General features: G+C 40.3%; 1 protein-coding gene across 2 annotated transcripts in view; it reads right to left on the reverse strand.

Moving 5' to 3' along the window:
• Positions 1 to 1,222: 1,222 nt before the first annotated feature.
• ZNF268 (zinc finger protein 268) overlaps positions 1,223 to 17,558 on the reverse strand; it is a 45,274-nt gene continuing 28,938 nt past the window's right edge. For both annotated transcript variants that reach the window (XM_039222790.1, XM_039222791.1), the window contains exons 4-6: positions 11,180 to 11,306; positions 9,979 to 10,074; positions 1,223 to 4,614 (exon numbers count right to left, since the gene is read on the reverse strand). In XM_039222790.1, the coding sequence (XP_039078721.1) occupies positions 2,177 to 4,614; positions 9,979 to 10,074; positions 11,180 to 11,306 (2,661 nt within the window). In that variant the 3' untranslated portion in view covers positions 1,223 to 2,176. The remainder of the gene's footprint in view (positions 4,615 to 9,978; positions 10,075 to 11,179; positions 11,307 to 17,558) is intronic.

Below are 17,558 nucleotides of genomic sequence, written 5' to 3' on the forward strand. Positions count from 1 at the left end.
TGGTGAGTAAAACTGACTTTGTAAGAAGGCAACTGGCCCAGTGACTTTTCAGCACCCTGACTCTACAGCAACACATACACACATACCGTAGAGATACTGCAGGTTTGGTTCCAGAAGACCAGTGAAGCAAATGTGGCAATGAACTGAGTCAAATGAAGTTGTTTCTTAATGCATATAAAAGCTATATTTACACTACAATGTACTCTATTAAGTGTACAATAGCATTATGTCTAAAAAAAGCAATGTATATACCTTAATTTAAAAACACTGCTAAAACAGGCTGAGTTTTCAGCAAATGATAATCACTGACCACAGATCACCTTAACACATAATGGAAAGTTTGGAATATTGCAAGATTTAGTGAAATGTGACAGAGACATGAAGTAAGCAAGTGCTATTGGAAAAATGAAGCCAATACATTTGCACAGCGCAAGGTCACAGCATGCCTTCAATTTGGGAAAGCAGCATTGCTTGCAAATAATAAAGGAGGGGTGCCTGAACACATTTCAGCAGTGCCACTTAAATGTATCACTTAAATACATTAAAAGCACACCAGATAACTCAAATACAAAGATAAGTGAATTAGAATTTTGAAATGACAATAACTAAAACTATCATGGATAATCTATATAGAAAGAACTAATTAATCATTGCAGGAAAATGTTACCAGAAAACAAAAGCTCACTTTAGTTTTTGGTACTTAAGGAGTCCATTAGAATCTCAAAGTCTGGAATATCTTAGCCTACTTTGATGATCACGCCAACTCCTTGGCAGGGCACCTTGAATGATGATCCCATCATGACCTCAAATGCTATGAGAGGTTATCTTAATGAAAATCAAGATGTTCTAACTAGTGAGGGCAAAATAGATCCCAGCTACATGAACACATCAATTATGCACTATACTAATGTATATAACTACAGAAGCAGCCACCAGGCCCACTTACAAAAGGTATAAAACAGTAGAAAAGGTTTGTAGTATTGAAATGTACTTTTAATAAATCATATTATTCTAGTAACAAGTTGTATTTCTTTTTTTTTAAATATTTTTATTTTATTTATTTCTAGGAGAGAGAGAGAGACAGCGTGAGCAGGGGAGGGTCAGAGAGAGAGGGAGATACAGACTCTGAAATAGGCTCCAGGCTCTGAGCTGGCAGTCAGCACAGAGCCCGACGCGGGGCTCGAACCCACTAGGGCGAGATCATGAGCTAAGCGAAAGTCGGACGCTTAACCGACTAAGCCACCCAGGCGCCCCACAAGTTGTATTTCTTAAAAAGAGTAAGTCCCTGGGCAATGGCATGTATCTATCTAACTTGCCTCTCATATGTGACATTCACAAGTGGAATGCCAAACTACACTTAACTCATATAGTACAAAGGAAGACAAAGACTAAATATCCCTGTAGGTCTTATGATGTATTTCTGGCTATCCTGATTATATTTATTTACACCATAAAAAAATCTTTATATTCCATTATGAACATGCCTATCATTTATAGTTGAATATTTTCTCTAATATTTTCCAAACAATTTGGAACATAAGAAATATAATTTCCCTTAAAATAATTTGTAAATGAAATTATTTTCCAAATTAATCAAAATAACAATGAAGAAAACCTTTCTACTGAGGCTTTCTTTACCCCATTTGACACATTCATAGATTTTCTTTATTATTATTCTTTTAACAGAAATTTGTCTTTCCTAGATGAAGAATTTCCCTAATTTATAGTATGGTTTCTCCAAGGTATGAGTTCCTGATACCTAAAGAGTATGTAATTTTGATAATTTTGCCATTCATTGGCTTTGCATTTTCTCTCATTAAAGTCCTACTGTTTGAAATGAATTTCAACAGAGTGTGCTCCATATTTTTGCTTTATGAAACTTCCTCTTTGCAAATTTTATCACAGTAAAAAAATAACTTTCCAACATTCACTTCATTGATATGATTCCTCACCTGTACAAACTCCTAAAAAGGATGACTTGCTGCTGATAACTTTCACAGAGTCCACTGAATTCCTAACATTTACTGTGTGCATTTACTGTTTTTATTTTGTGTGTCAAAAGCAGCTTTGTGTGGGTGCCCTGCCACATGGTTTCTGTTTGGTATTAGTTTTCTGTTGCACCATGAGATCATTTCATTTATAGAGTTTCTCTTCTATATGAATTTGCTGGCATTTCCTAGAAGTTGACTTTTGGAAGAAAGTTTCTTACATTTAATTCGTCAATATGTTTTTCATCTGCATGAGTTCTCTGATGCATAATGAGCTGAGACTTCCAACAAAAGGCTTTCCCACATTCAGTGCATTTACAGGGTTTCTCTCCTGTATGAGTCCTCTGGTGTGCACTGAGAATTGATTTCTGAGAGAAGGTTTTTCCACACTCATTGCATCCATAGGGTTTCTCCCCTGAATGAGTTCTCTGATGGACAATGAGCTGAGATTTCCTAATGAAGGCTTTCTCACATTCACTGCATTCATAGGGTTTCTCTCTTGTGTGCATTCTCTGATGTACAATGAGCCGTAATTTTCCACTGAAGGATTTCTCACACTGACTACATTTATAAGGGCTTTCCCCTGCGTGAGTTCGCTCATGTACAATGAGTAGTGACTTCCAAATGAAGGCCTTCCCACATTGGTTACATTCATATGGTTTCTCTCCTGAATGAGTCCTCATGTGTATAATGAGGTATGACTTGCTACTAAAGGCTTTCCCACATTCACTGCATCCATAAGGTTTTTCCCCTGCATGAGTTCTCTGATGAGAAATGAGCTGATCCTTCCTATTAAAGGCTTTTCCACATTCACCGCATTCATAGGGATTTTCCCCTGTGTGAATTCTCTGATGTACAATGAGCTGTGAATTGAAGCTGAAGGATTTCCCGCATTCATTGCATTCATGTGGTTTCTCTCCTGTGTGAGTCCTCATATGTATAATGAGGTATGACTTGCTCCTGAAGGCTTTTCCACATTCACTGCATCCGTAGGGTTTCACTCCTGTGTGACTTCTCTGATGTACAATGAGCTGTGACTTTAAACTAAAGGCTTTCCCACATTGATTACACCCATAGGGTTTTACCCCAGTGTGTGCTCCCTGATGTACAATAAGCTGCGACTTGAAAGTAAAGGCTTTTCCACATTCACTACAACCATAGGGCTTCTCCCCTGTATGGGTCCTCTGATGTACAATAAGGTTCGACTTTGTATTAAAGGCTTTGCTACATTCGCTGCATTCAAAGGGTTTCTCGCCCGTATGAGTTCTCTGATGTATAATGAGCTGTGATTTTAAGCCAAAAGTTTTCCCACAGTCACTGCATTCATAGGGCTTCTCCCCAGCATGGGTTCTCTGGTGTGAAATGAGCTGGTATTTCCGACTGAAGGCTTTCCCACATTCATGGCATTCATATGGACTCTCTCCTGTGTGAATCCGCTGATGTATAATGAGTTGTGAATTAAAACTGAAGGCTTTCCCACAGTCACTGCATTCATGGAGTTTCTCTCCTGTGTGAGTCCTCATATGTATAATGAGATATGACTTGCTCCTAAAGGCTTTGCCACATTCACTACATACAAAAGGTTTCATTCCTGTGTGACTTCTCTGATGCACAATGAGCTGCGACTTCAAACTGAAGGCTTTCCCACATTGAATGCACCCATAGGGCTTTACTCCTGTGTGAATCCCCTGATGTACAATGAGCTGCGACTTGAAAGTAAAGGCTTTTCCACAATCAGTGCAACCATAGGGCTTCTCCCCTGTATGGGTTCTCTGATGTACCATAAGGTTTGACTTTGTATTAAAGGCTTTCTGACATTCGCTACACTCAAAGGGTTTCTCTCCTGTATGAATTCTTTGATGTATAATGAGCTGGGACTTCAAACCAAAAGCCTTACCACATTCATTGCAACCATAGGGTTTCTGCCCCGAATGAGTTCTCTGGTGTGAAACGAGCTGGTCTTTCCTACTGAATACTTTTCCACATTCACAGCATTCATAGGGATTCTCACCTGTGTGAATTCTCTGATGTATAATGAGTTGTGAATTGAAACTGAAAGACTTCCCACATTCACTGCATTCATGGAGTTTCTCTCCTGTGTGAGTTTTCTGATGGACAGTGAGATAGGATTTGCTGCTAAAGTCTTTCCCACATCCCTTACATTTATAGGGTTTCTCTTCTGCGTGAGTTCGCTGATGCACTGCAAGGTATGACTTGCTGCTGAAGGCCTTCCCACAAAAACCGCATTCAAAGGATTTTCCACCAATATACATTTGATGGCATATGAGTTGCGGCTTCTTGTTGACAGTTTTACCAGATTCATTACTTTCACAGTATTTTATTCCAGTAACAGTGTGCTCATGTTTAGACTGGTGGAATGGTTCCCTGTATGCATGAAACTCATTAGGATTCTTTCCAGCATAATTACTACTGAACTCTAGATTATATTTAAAACTCATTCCATGTGTGACATATTTATGAAATTTTTGTCCTGAAGAACCATAATTTTTACTAAGAAGACATAGTTTTCCAAACGCAGTACAGTCGGAGCCTTCTGCCATACTTTCCAGCTTGCCTTGGTTTTCCTGATGCCATTCCATATGATCATCAATTTCTCGGACTTTTTCTAGAAATGAGAAAATAGTTATATGTTAAAAATAATAACATAGTCCTGGCAGAACATAAAATTACCTTAAAAATGCTGTCATGAGATTATACTTTTAGTTTCATATATCGGATCTGAATATAAATAAAATCTCAAAAGGCGCCTGGGTGGCTTAGTCAGTTGAGCATCCGACTTTCGCTTGGGTCATGATCTCGAGGTTCGTGGGTTGGAGCCCCGCGTCGGGCTCTGTGCTGACTGCCAGCTCAGAGCCTGGAGCCTATTTCGGAGTCTGTGTCTCCCTCTCTCTCTGACCCTCCCCTGCTCACGCTGTCTCTCTCTCTCTCTCTCTCTCCTAGAAATAAATAAAAATATTTTTAATAAATAAATAAATAAAATCTCAAGTTTATAAATGTAACAAAACTCTTGGCAATTGGGGAGAACAATCAAAACTAAAAATGAAGATAGGCCCAGAAAACTGACAATGCATACAGATTTCAAAACTTTTGAAATTTTGCATAATAAGTAAAGAAAACAAAATAGGTACAAGGAAACATAAGGAAAAAAGAAAGCTGTTGAAGCGATCTCAGCATTATATTCTTTCAACAAATAATTGTTAAGTACTTATTATGTGCACTGTGCTGAACTCAAGAGAAAGAGAAGAAACCACTGCAAATTACTTTACTGTCTCTTCGCAATACAGTTCTACTGTATGCCCAAATAGATGAAAATAAACTCACAAGAAAAATCCGTGTGATGTTTCAGAACACTGAAGACAAGTAGCAGCTAGTAAAAGCTTCCAGAGAAACCAAAGATCAAAACTGTTTTATATAATGGATCCAATTTAGAATGGCATCTGACTTTTCATTAGCATCATTAGAGGACAAAAAGCAGAGCCTTCAGGGGTAAAGTATAAACATTTTTGGAGGCATAGGTTCTCAGAATTTGTATCACATGCACTCTTTCACAGGAAGCTACTCGAGGAGGTACTCTAATAAAAGCAACCAAGAAAACAGATGACACAGAATAAATACAGAAAAGAAAACCTGAGATTCCAAGATAAAAAACTGTATACCCAGGATATGAGAAAAACTAGGTTACACTTGAGCAAGTCAAAAGCCAGTAAGTCAAAAGCCACAGGAGTGATGTTATCAGGAAGAGATTGATAGAATTACTAAATTGGCTGAATGTACCACAAGAATATTTAGACATGTGAAGAAAAGTCTGGGGTTAATGATAAATACATTAATGATGAGAACAGAGAAAACTTGGCAGGCAAATAAAATAACTCAAAAGAAAAAATATATCTATGAACAAAAATTAACCACTGCATATTTGCATGATATATCTGTGAATAGAAATTACATAGTCATAAAGATGTGACTGAAGGCTGACCTAACCCAAATGAAATATTAAGACGACTGTATATATCACACACATACACATATCAAACTGTATAGATCATGGGGAGTATGAAGGAAGGAAGGTGAAAGAGAATTAAACCGTTACACTTTTATACTGAATAATCATCATTGGGGGGAGAAATCAAGGTGCACTAGAATAAGCTGGTTATTTAGAAATGCAAAAGTAAATGAAGCTAAAAGGGATGAAAGTGGTTTAATCTGGGGGAACAGAAAACTGAGAGGGGGCAGAGTGAACAGAATGCTGTTTACAACAAAACACAAAGGCCAAAAATAGAAAGTAGGCAGGGAATGAAGCACTAGACTAAATCCTCAGGCACAGTGACAAATATTTGGAGGCTGAACAGAAGAGAATAGATAGACCTGATCTAGATGTCCTACAGTAATATGCTGACCAACGTGGTGAAAAGAGCGTTAAGAGAACACAGCAACAAGTCGGGTTTCAAGACAGCAGATCAAAGGACCTTAATACCTCACTCCAGGCTTCCTTACCTCTTAAATATAACCCCATTTTGTACACAATCTCCAAACTGTATTCTCCTAAGGACCATTCCCAAGTGGAGGAGATACCTCCTCCTGGATGCACTGAGAAATCAATGTGGACACTTTTGACTATCACAATTGCTTAGAAGGGAGTGTTACTGGCTATTGTATGGTTCTAAAATCAGAAATGTTTCTGTCAAGAAGAAAATAGGCCAGAGAGTAATTAATCTTTGCCTGAGAATCAGATTCGCTCATGTGTTTGGCTATCAGACTTATCCCTGTAGACTTTCAGAGTTCATGGACACTGAATCTGTCCTAATACTCTACCCTTGTAACCCTTCTCTGGCTGGTGCTATACCCATCCTTACCACCCTTGGTTAGCCACAACTCTGACTTCCTTCCTTTGATTTCCCATGAAATGTATTTTCTGTGGGTTATTCTCTTTGCAACAATAATGGCAGAAACTTATATTATGGTTGGTTGTAATAGGGAAAGTTTATAGAATTCAAGAAATCAGGAAACAATACCAAAGCCAAAGAATGGAAGACATAAATTCTTCAGCATAAATATTACTTAAACATAACTGAAGATGATCACTGGCTGTGGTCCAAAGGCAGTCCCTGGAAACTTGCACCAACAGATTTCAGATTCTGAAACTACACAAAAACATTCTCCTGAATGACCATCTTGAGTGTACCCACAGAAGACAACGGAAAGAGAATATGCTCAGAGGGCAGAACCAAGGGTTCAGGAGGCCACTGCCACCCCAGAGAGTCCTGGCGTGACCAGGGTCTCAATGCACTGCACACCACGGACTTCTGTGTAGCACTCACTGTGGTGGCTCTCCCAGAACAGGGATCCCTGTTACACTTACCCTGCAATTCTTTGGCTGGTTATGTGTGAATAACTTATCTCTGACTAGAGGCCTACCACCAGGTCTGACTGGGAACAAGACCCAGGACTTGTGTTAATACAGTACTGAAAGGAAAATGGGAGTGGTGGGTGGTGGATTATTTTTGAAGATGGATGGATTGGAAGAAAGGCGTGACTAGAAGCTATGTCTCCGAAGAGGTGGATGAAGGCAGACAGTGCTGCCTACCCAACAATCCTTCCTCCCTTTTCCTGGCTGGAAGAAACCTTATTTTTTCCCCAAACCCATCCTTAAGACCATGTGCTTCAGTCGGGAAAACAGGGACTTGTCTCCATTACTACCTCTACTCACTTCCCCAGAAGGTAAAGCATCATTTATCTGAGCCAACAGTGGTGCGCCCACTTCCTTTGACAGAGTCTTCTTCAGACAGAGGCATGTGATAAAAACATAGCCCACTGAGCATGGCAGGTTTGTGGAGACTTCCTGGAATAGGCTTTACCACCTCATAAAAACAGCCATGTGGAAAACGCAGTTCTTCTTATTCTACTGGCGCTAGTATATCTGCAGGCGTTGGCTGGAACTGTAATAGCCATCTGGTGACCATGACAGGAGATAACCTGGGAAAATGCTGACATACTTAGAATAACAGGGTAGAAACTGTCTTTTGGTGATTTACTGAGTGAGTCACTTAGTCAACCCTACAGCTGCCCCATTTCAGAACTTCTTGTGATGTGTAGTAATAAATAACTTCTTTTATATATATATAAAAGAATATATATATAATTATTTATTTTTGAGAGACAGAGAAAGATAGAGTGTGAGCAGGGGAAGAGCAGAGAGAGGAGACACAGAATCCGAAGCAGGCTCCATCTGAGCAAGCTGTCAGCACAGAGCCTGATGCAGGGCTCTAACCTACAAACTGTGAGATCATGACCTGAGCCCAAGTCAGACACTCAACTGACTGAGCCATCCAGGTGCTCCGTTAATAACTTCTGTTTAATAGGTTGATTTAGGATTAATAAAAAATTGCAGCTGAAACAATGCTAATGATACAAACACCAACTTGATTCATAGAGCCCTGCCTGTGATAAATTAAACACACCTAGGGACACATAAAAGATAGTAACGTGAAGATGAACTAATATAAAATAACTAAGATGAATATATTTGATTAAAAAATACAATGATGAAAAATGAGACACTGGCCTTGGTTTTGGTGGGAAATGGGAATATGGAAGCTTTAAAAGACTTGTTTATAGAGAACCAAAATATAAACAGATTTCAGGAACACTAGTGAAGAAATTGGCACATAAAAGAGATTTAAGCTGACTCCCAGTACCTGGAGAAAGAGCTAGAAGCACAGCAGAATGCATAAATAATCAGAATGTGAGAAGAAGGTATGATTTAGCTATGGAGGAAGCCAACAAAGAATTCTGGTTCCTGAAAATGAGACTGAGGGAGATACGTGCAGGGAAGATGCCCTGTAGACCAAACTCAGTACCAAAAACCAGATGAAAGACAGATGAAAGCTGCCAATTACCAAAAGAGAGAAAAAGAGCTTAAATCTTCAGAAAGAGTTTCTTTTAAAGGTTATAATAAAGAAGAAGAGTAGTGAATATAAAAAGACCCTTTGGACTCAGAAGGAAAAACAAGGGGCGCCTTGGTGGCTTAGTCGGTTAAGCGTCTGACTTTCGCTTAGGTCATGATCTCGCGGTTCATGGGTTCAAGCCCCGCGTTGGGCTCTGTGCTGACTGCCAGCTCAGAGCCTGGAGCCTGTTTCAGTCTGTGACTCCCTCTCTCTCTGACCCTCCCCTGCTCACGCTGTCTCTCTCTCTCTCCTAGAAATAAATAAAAATATTAAAAAAAAAAAAAAAGAAGAAGGAAAAACAAGAGAAGCCAGTAAAGCATGAAAAGAAAAAGCACTTCATCATGTAGTGTGTGTGTGGATTCAGTGGAGTGTCACTTGGGTAAGCAGGGAGGGGGGCTCTAGGTGAGATAACTAATAATCCGGCCTGTGGAGATGCACTTAGAAACCATAGTGATGACTTATCCTAATAGATTTCAAGGAGAAGGAAGGAGGTTGGGACTGTGGTTGATTATAAGTCTAAGAGATTTAAAAACATAAAAAAAGAAAAAGACAAAGAAAGAAAGTAGAAGGGGGTGTGATAGTCACATTGAGTAAGATCAAGGGGAAGCTTGTTTAAATTATAACAAGGGGCGCCTGGGTGGCTCAGTCAGTTAAGCGTCCGACTTCGGCTCAAGTCATGATCTTGAGGTTCATGGGTTCGAGCCCCACACTGGGCTCTTTGCTGACAGCTCAGAGCCTGGAGCCTGCTTCGGATTCTATGTCTCCCTCTCTCTCTCTGCCCCTCCCCTGTTCGTGCTCTATCTCTGTCTCTCAAAAAATGAATAAACATTAAAAAAAATTAAATGCATAACAAAATGAGTCTACTAACCTGGGAAAATAGAGAAAATAACAGACGAGAAAGAAAAGGAAAGGAAATGGAGAAAAAATGGGTACAAATGAGACAAAAAGTAAAAACATGAGTTGTACGTCACATCAGAATTCACATCAATTCTGAGTAAGGAAGAAAAGATCTACATCTCACTCACCTGGATGGCCTTGACTTGGGATTTGGGCCTGCAGCATCCACAGTTCTTCTCCTTGCTCCAATCTGAAGATGATATCAGGTTTGGTGTCTTGATATCCTGTGAATGGAAAATCACATACAACCTGGGCCAAAAGTACCTCAGACTCTGAAGAATGGGGAAGATTTAGTGTAAAGGCAGCATGTTGAAGCTCCCTTCTGCCCCATAGGAAAGTGAAGACTGTTCTACTAGCATATTTTGATGCCAAGGGCAGACTAAGAAAATATAGCCTTTAAATATGGTCTTTAAGGACATCCAGATGGCCAACAGACACATGAAACGATGCTCAGCATCCCTCCTCATCAGGGAAATACAAATCAAAACCACACTGAGATACCACCTCACGCCAGTCAGAGTGGCTAAAATGAGCAAATCAGAGGACTCTAGATGCTGGCGAGGATGTGGAGAAACGGGAACCCTCCTACACTGTTGGTGGGAATGTAAACTGGTACAGCCCCTCTGGAAAACAGTGTGGAGGTTCCTCTGGAAACTAACAATAGAACTCCCCTATGACCCAGCAATAGCACTGCTAGGAATTTACCCAAGGGATACAGAAATGCTGAGCCATAGGAGCACATGTACCCCAATGTTCATAGCAGCACTCTCCACAATAGCTAAAACATGGAAAGAGCCTAAGTGTCCATCAACAGATGAATGGATCAAGAAGATGTGGTTTATCTATACCATGGAATACTCCATGGCAATGAGAAAGAATGAAATCTGGCCATGTGTAGCAACATGGATGGACCTTGAGGGTGTTATGCTGAGCGAAATAAGTCAGGCAGAGAAGGACAAATATCATATGTGTGCACGTATAGGAGGACTAGGAGGAACTTAACAGAGGACCAACTGGGAGAAGAAGGGGGGAAATGGTGGGGGAAAGGGAGAGAGGCAAACCATGAGAGACTCTTGAATGCTGACAAAAACTGAAGACTGATGGATGTGGGGGGGAGGAGGGATGGGCATGGAGGAGGGCACTTGTGGAGATGAGCACTGGGTGTTATGTGGAAACTAATTTGACAATAAACTATTTGTAAAAAAAAAAAAAAAAAAAAAATGGTCTTTAACACTATGTGATTTCTTTGCAAAAGCCACCCAGGTTTCAGAAACCAAGAAGGGGAGGCTTGCAGATTACACACAATCCTTCGAGGGAGGGAGCTCCTACCCAGGGACACCAGGTGGCTGTAGTTCTCCAACATCACACTCCTGTACAGGTGCTTCTGAGCTGGGTCCAGCAGCCGCCACTCTTCCCAGGTAAAGTCCACAAACACATCCACGAATGACAATGGTCCCTGAAAGAGCATATTCCTATTCAATCTCAAATTATTTTACTGAGTTTGTGGGAAACAACACGCTTCCTAGAATGTCCATTGTTTATATTCTACTTTGTGAGAGAAGCAAAAACTTATTGCAAGCATCCCTTCAATGTGTATTAAATCATTCAGTCTTTCATTCAACATATGAGAATACCTGGTGCCAGAAATTCAGCAAGATGCAGGTGATAGAAATGTGAATGAAACACGATCCTGTGCACAAGAAGTGTTCACCTACATAGGAAAGCAACTACATAAGAAAGCAAAGTTAATCATCTGTGAATGTATCTGGGAGTCAAAGACACTAAGATGAAAAATCACACAGAGCACAACACAGACACAAAGGCGGAAGCTAGCAAAGCCACTTGAAAGTGTCAGGCTGAATCTTTAAAAGGGTAATGCTGGGGCAGCCACTGTGAGAGAAGACATGTCAAAACTTAGGTGGAATAAAAGGACAATAGCTCTAAATAATGGCCAGTTTGTGAGGCAAATGATCTGAACAGGAAGATATACAGATGGTAACTAGGCATATGGTAAGATGTTCAACGTCATACTTCATTAAAGAATTACAATTTAACAATAAGACACCATTACACACTTATTAGAATGGCTAAGATTAAAACAATTCTAATAATACCACATTTCACAAAAGATGTGAATATAAACACCCAAGAGGCTTGGCAGACACCAACAAATATGAACTCAAAGAAACTCATGCCGAGACCTATTATAATCCAATTTTCTACAGACAAAGACAAATAATCTTAGCATCAAGAAACAATTTGTCACACACAGGATCCTCAGTAAGATTATAAGCAGATCCCTCATCAGCACCTTTAAAGGCTTGAAGGCAATGGACTAATATATTCAAAGAGCTAAAAAAAAAAAAAACCAAACAAAAAAAAAACAAAAAAAACACACACCAAAATTGTCAACCAAAAATCCAGTATCTGTCAAAACTGACCTTCAAAAGTAGAGGAGGCAATTAAAACATTCCCAGAAAGAGCAAAATAAGTCAGGCAGAGGATAGATACCATATGTTTGTGCGTATAGGAGGTTTAGGAGGAACTTAATGGAAGACCATGAGGGAGAAGATGGGGGAAAATAGGGGAAAAAAATTTTTTTTGGTAAGTAATGTTACATTTATTTATTTATTTATTTATTTAAATAGTTTATTGTCAAGTTGGTTTCCATATAACACCCAGTGGTCATCCCCACAAGTGCCCTCTTCCATCCCCATCACCCCCCTCCCCTCCCGACACCCATCAGTCCTCAGTTTGTTCTCGGCATTCAAGAGTCTCTCATGGTTTGCCTCTCTCCCTTTCCCCCACCATTTCCCCTTCTTCTCCCCCACGGTCCTCCGTTAAGTTCCTCCTAATCTTCCTATATATGCAAATATATGGGATCCGTCCTTCTCTGCCTGACTTATTTCGCTCAGCATAACACCCTCAAGGTCCATCCAGGTTGCTAAACATGGCCAGATTTCATTCTTTCTCATTGCCATGTAGTATTCTGTCGTATAGAAAAACCACATCTTCTTGATCCATATGTCCGTTGATGGACACTTAGGCTCTTTCCATGTTTCGGCTATTGTTGAGAGTGCTGCTATGAACATTGGGGTACACGTGCCCCTATGCATCAGCACTCCTGTATCCCTTGGGTAAATTCTTAGCAGTGCTATTATTGGGTCATAGGGGAGTTCTATTGTTAATTTTATGAGGAACCTCCTGTTTTCCAGAGGGGCTGCACCAGTTTACATTCCCACCAACAGTGTGGGAGGGTGCCCGTTTCTCCACATCCTCGCCAGCATCTAGAGTTCTCTGATTTGCTCATTTTAGCCACTCTGACCGGCGTGAGGTGGTATCTCAGTGTGGTTTTGATTTGTATTTCCCTGATGAGTAGGGACACTGAGCATCGTTTCATGTGTCTGTTGGCCATCTGGATGTCCTCTTTGGAGAAGTGTCTGTTCATATCTTCTGCCGTTTCTTAACTGGATTGTTTGTTTTTCGGGTATGGGGTTTGGTGAGTTCCTTATAGATTTTGGATACTAGCCTGATACGTCATTTGCAACTATCTTTTCCCATTCCGTCGGTTGCCTATTAGTTTTATGGATTGTTTCCTTTGCCGGGCAGAAGCTTTTAATCTTGGTGACAATAAACTATTTTTTTAAAAAATCCCCAGAAAACAAATGGGAGTTTCTTACCACTAGACTTGCATTTCTTCACAGAAATGCTCAAGAGAATAGGTGAAATAAAAGGACACCACAAAATAATTCGAAGCTGTAGGAAAAAATAAAGATCCTAATAAAGGTAGATACATGGACAATTGAAAAAGGTAGTATTATTTTAACTTTGGTTTGTAACTCCACAGTTTGTTTCCTACATATTACAAGAGACTAATGCATTTAAAATAATTATTAGTTTGTATTTGGGGTTATGCAGTGTATAAAGATATAATTCTGTGACATCAATAACCAAAAGGGGTGAGGACAGAGCTGTAAAGGAGCAGAGTGTTTGTATGGTGACAAAGTTAAGCTGGTATTTCAAAAAATTTCAAATCAGAATGCTATAACTTTTGGAAGTTAAATGTAATATCTACAATAACTACAAAGAAAATAGGTATATAATTTACTCAAAAGCAAATGAAATGGGCTCACTAAGTGTCCAACTCTTGATCTCAGCTCAGGTCATGATCTCATGGTCATTAGACCAAGTCCCGAGTCAGGCTCCGTGCTGAGCATGGAGCTTGCTTAAGATTGTCTCTCTCCCTTTCCCTCTGCCTCTGCTCCTCTCCTACTTGCATGCTCTCTCACTCTCTCTCTCTCAAAAAAAAAAAAAAAAAAAAAGGAAATGAGAAATAATTTAGATATTTAACTTAAAAAAGTTAACTAAACACCAAGGAAGACAGTAATGTAGGCATTGGAGGGCAAAAAAGGGGGGAAACAGGTATACAGGAATATATAGAATAAAGAAATAACTTCCTCCTTATCAGTAATTATTTTTTTAAAAAATTAATGTTTTATTTATTTCTGAGAGAGACAGTGTGAGCAGGGGATGGTCAGAGAGAGAGGGAGACACAGAATCCGAAAAAGGCTCTAGGCTCTGAGCTGTCAGCACAGAGCCCGACATGGGACTCAAACCCACGAACGGTGATATCATGTCCTGAGCCGAAGTTGGACACTCCGCTGACTGAGCCACCCAGGTGCCCCCAGTAATTACTTTAAGTGTAAATTGATTAAACTCTCCAATCAAAGACAGAGATCGGCAGAATATCTTAAAAAATAAGACCCAACTATAAGCTGTCTAAAAGAGATTCACTTTATTTTTTCTTAAATTTTTAAATGCTTTTTAATTTATTTTTGAGAGAGAGATAGAAATAGCATGAGCAGGGGAGGGTCAGAGAAAGAGGGAGACACAGAATCTGAAACAGGCTCCAGGCTCTGAGCTAGCTGTCAGCACAGAGCCTGATGCGGGGCTCGAACCCATGAATCACAAGATCATAACCTGACACACAGGTGCAGACGCTCAACTGACTGAGCCACCCAGGCGCCCCAAATAGATTCACTTTAGATCCAAAGACAAAAACAGACTGACAGTGAAAGAATGGACAAAGATATTCCATGCAAACAGTAACCAAAAGAGAGCAGGGAGGGTAATACCACTATCAGACACAATAGACTTCAAATCAAAAGTTTGTAAGAGTACAAGAAGATATAACAATTATAAACAGTTATACGCATAACAGATCATCAAAACATATGAAGCAATAACTGACAGAACTGAAGGGAGAAAGTTTTATAACAGTAATTGGAAACCACAAAATCCTACTCTCAATAATAGACAGAACCACCAGACAGAAGATAAGAAAACAAAATACTTAAAAACAACAACTAGATCTAAAAGACATATACAAAACATTCTACCCAAGAACAAGACTATACATATTCTTTTCAAGTACACATGCGACATTACACAGGATAGACTGTATGTTAGCCCCCAAATTAAGACTAAGTCTTAAAAGATAAAGATCATACAAAGTACTTTCTCTGAGCACACAGGATAAAGCTAGAAATCAGTAACAGGAAGGAAAAAATTGAATATTCACAAATTTGGGGAAATTAAACAACACATCCTAACCAATGAGTCAAAGAAGAAATGAAAAGGTAAATTAGTAAATACTTAGACATGAGTGAAAACAAAACACAACATACCAAAATCCACAGGATGCAGCAAAAGAAGTGTTCAGGGGAACATTTATAGTCAAAAACATTTATGTTAAGAAATAAGAAATAAGACTTCCAGGAAGATGGAGGTGTGGGAGGGCCTAAAGCTCTCACCTTGTGACACAGATACAACTAGATAAGAGCTTCATCAGTGTACATAACCCAGAAAACGACCTGAAGACTGACAGATCAGACTTTCCACAGTAAGTGTAGAGAAGAGGACACACTGGAGAGGGTAGGCAGGGCGGAGATGCGGTCAGTAGCTAAATGGACCAGGGGGATTGTCTACGGGAGGGAGGGACACACAGGTGCAGAGAAGGGAGAGAAACAGATTTCACCCCAAGTACCCCAGGGATGGGAAAGACAACTCTCCATTACATTTGACTTTGAAAACCAGAGGGGACAAATTTCATGAGTTCTTACAATCAGTGGGGCTTAAAATCTGTAACTTTAAAAATCAGCAGGCTCCTAAAAAAGCTGGAAGGGTGAGAGGAAACTGAGACCCACTCTTAAAGAGACAGCACAAAAGCCCCGCAGGCACACAGCATAGAAGCAGTAGTTTGAAAACACCTGGAGTATAGAGGAGGGAGATTTGTTTACTAATCTCAGAGCACGTGTTGGAGGGGCAGGAGCATTGGGGGACCTCTCCCAGAACAAAAGAGCAAGCATTACTTCCCTCCCTCCCCAGCCCAGACACATGGATACCTGTGGGAACCAGTGCAGCATCTACACTCTCCACCAAGCTTGCTAACAGTACCTCCCACCCACCACATTCTCTTGCAGTTTGGTGCTATTGTATCTCTGGCAAACACCTGGTATGACTCAACTGAAGCTCAGGGTGGTTCTAAACTGGCCCCCTAACACCACCAAGACCAAACCCTGCCCACAACAGACAAAGAGAGCCATTGCAATGATGAACGGACTGAGAGCAAACATGCCCCATCCACAACTGCAGGCCACATGCAACACACACTCAAGAGATACCCCTAAAGGGTCAGTTTCTGGTGACAGGGGACACTTCATTGCAGGTCACTACAGGACCTCTTCTTCATAAGACTATTACTTTCTTTTTTTTTATTTTTTTTTTATTTTTTTATTTATTTCAAGGAGAGAGAGAGAGAGACAGCGTGAGCAGGGGAGGGTCAGAGAGAGAGGGAGACACAGACTCTGAAACAGGCTCCAGGCTCTGAGCTGGCAGTCAGCACAGAGCCCGACGTGGGGCTCGAACCCACGAACCGCGAGATCATGACCTAAGCGAAAGTCGGACGCTTAACCGACTAAGCCACCCAGGCGCCCCAATAAGACTATTACTTTCAAGAGCAGGAGACATAGCTATCTTTCCTGACACGCAGAATCAGGGGCACCCAGCTGGCTCAGTCAGGAAAGCATGTGACTCTTGATCTCATATGAGTTTAAGCCCCACATGGGGTGTAGAGATTACTTAAATAAATAAAACTTTTTGGGGGCACGTGGGTGGCTCAGTCAGTTGAGCGTCCATCTTTGGCTCAGGTCATGATCTCGCGGTTTGCGGGTTAGAACCTCTTGTCGGGCTCTGTGCCGATAGCTAGCTCAGAGCCTGGAGCCTGTCTTCAGATTCTGTGTCTCCCTCTCTCTCTGACCCTCTCCTGCTCACACTGTCTCTCTCTCTGTCAAAAATAAATAAAACATAAAAAATTTTTTAAAAAAATAAAACTTTTTGAAAACCTGTCTAACACACAGAAACAGATACAGAGAGTTAGACAACATGAGGAGACAAAGGAGTATGTCCCAAATAAAGGACAGGACAAAATCAAAGCGAAAGAGATAAACAAAACAGAGAGAGGTAATACTTTATAGACAATTTAAAGTAATGGGGATAAAGATACTCACTGGACTAGAAAAAACAGTGGAGGACCTCGATGATGCTGTTAACAAAGAAAGAGAAAACATAAAAAAGAACCAAGCAGAGAAGAACCACCCAATAAATGAAATTAAAAATACACTAGAAGGAATAAATAGTAAACTAGAAG

Source organism: Hyaena hyaena, unplaced genomic scaffold (assembly GCF_003009895.1).
Source record: "Hyaena hyaena isolate Hyena2069 unplaced genomic scaffold, ASM300989v1 scaffold_1186, whole genome shotgun sequence".
Classification (NCBI taxonomy): domain Eukaryota; kingdom Metazoa; phylum Chordata; class Mammalia; order Carnivora; family Hyaenidae; genus Hyaena; species Hyaena hyaena.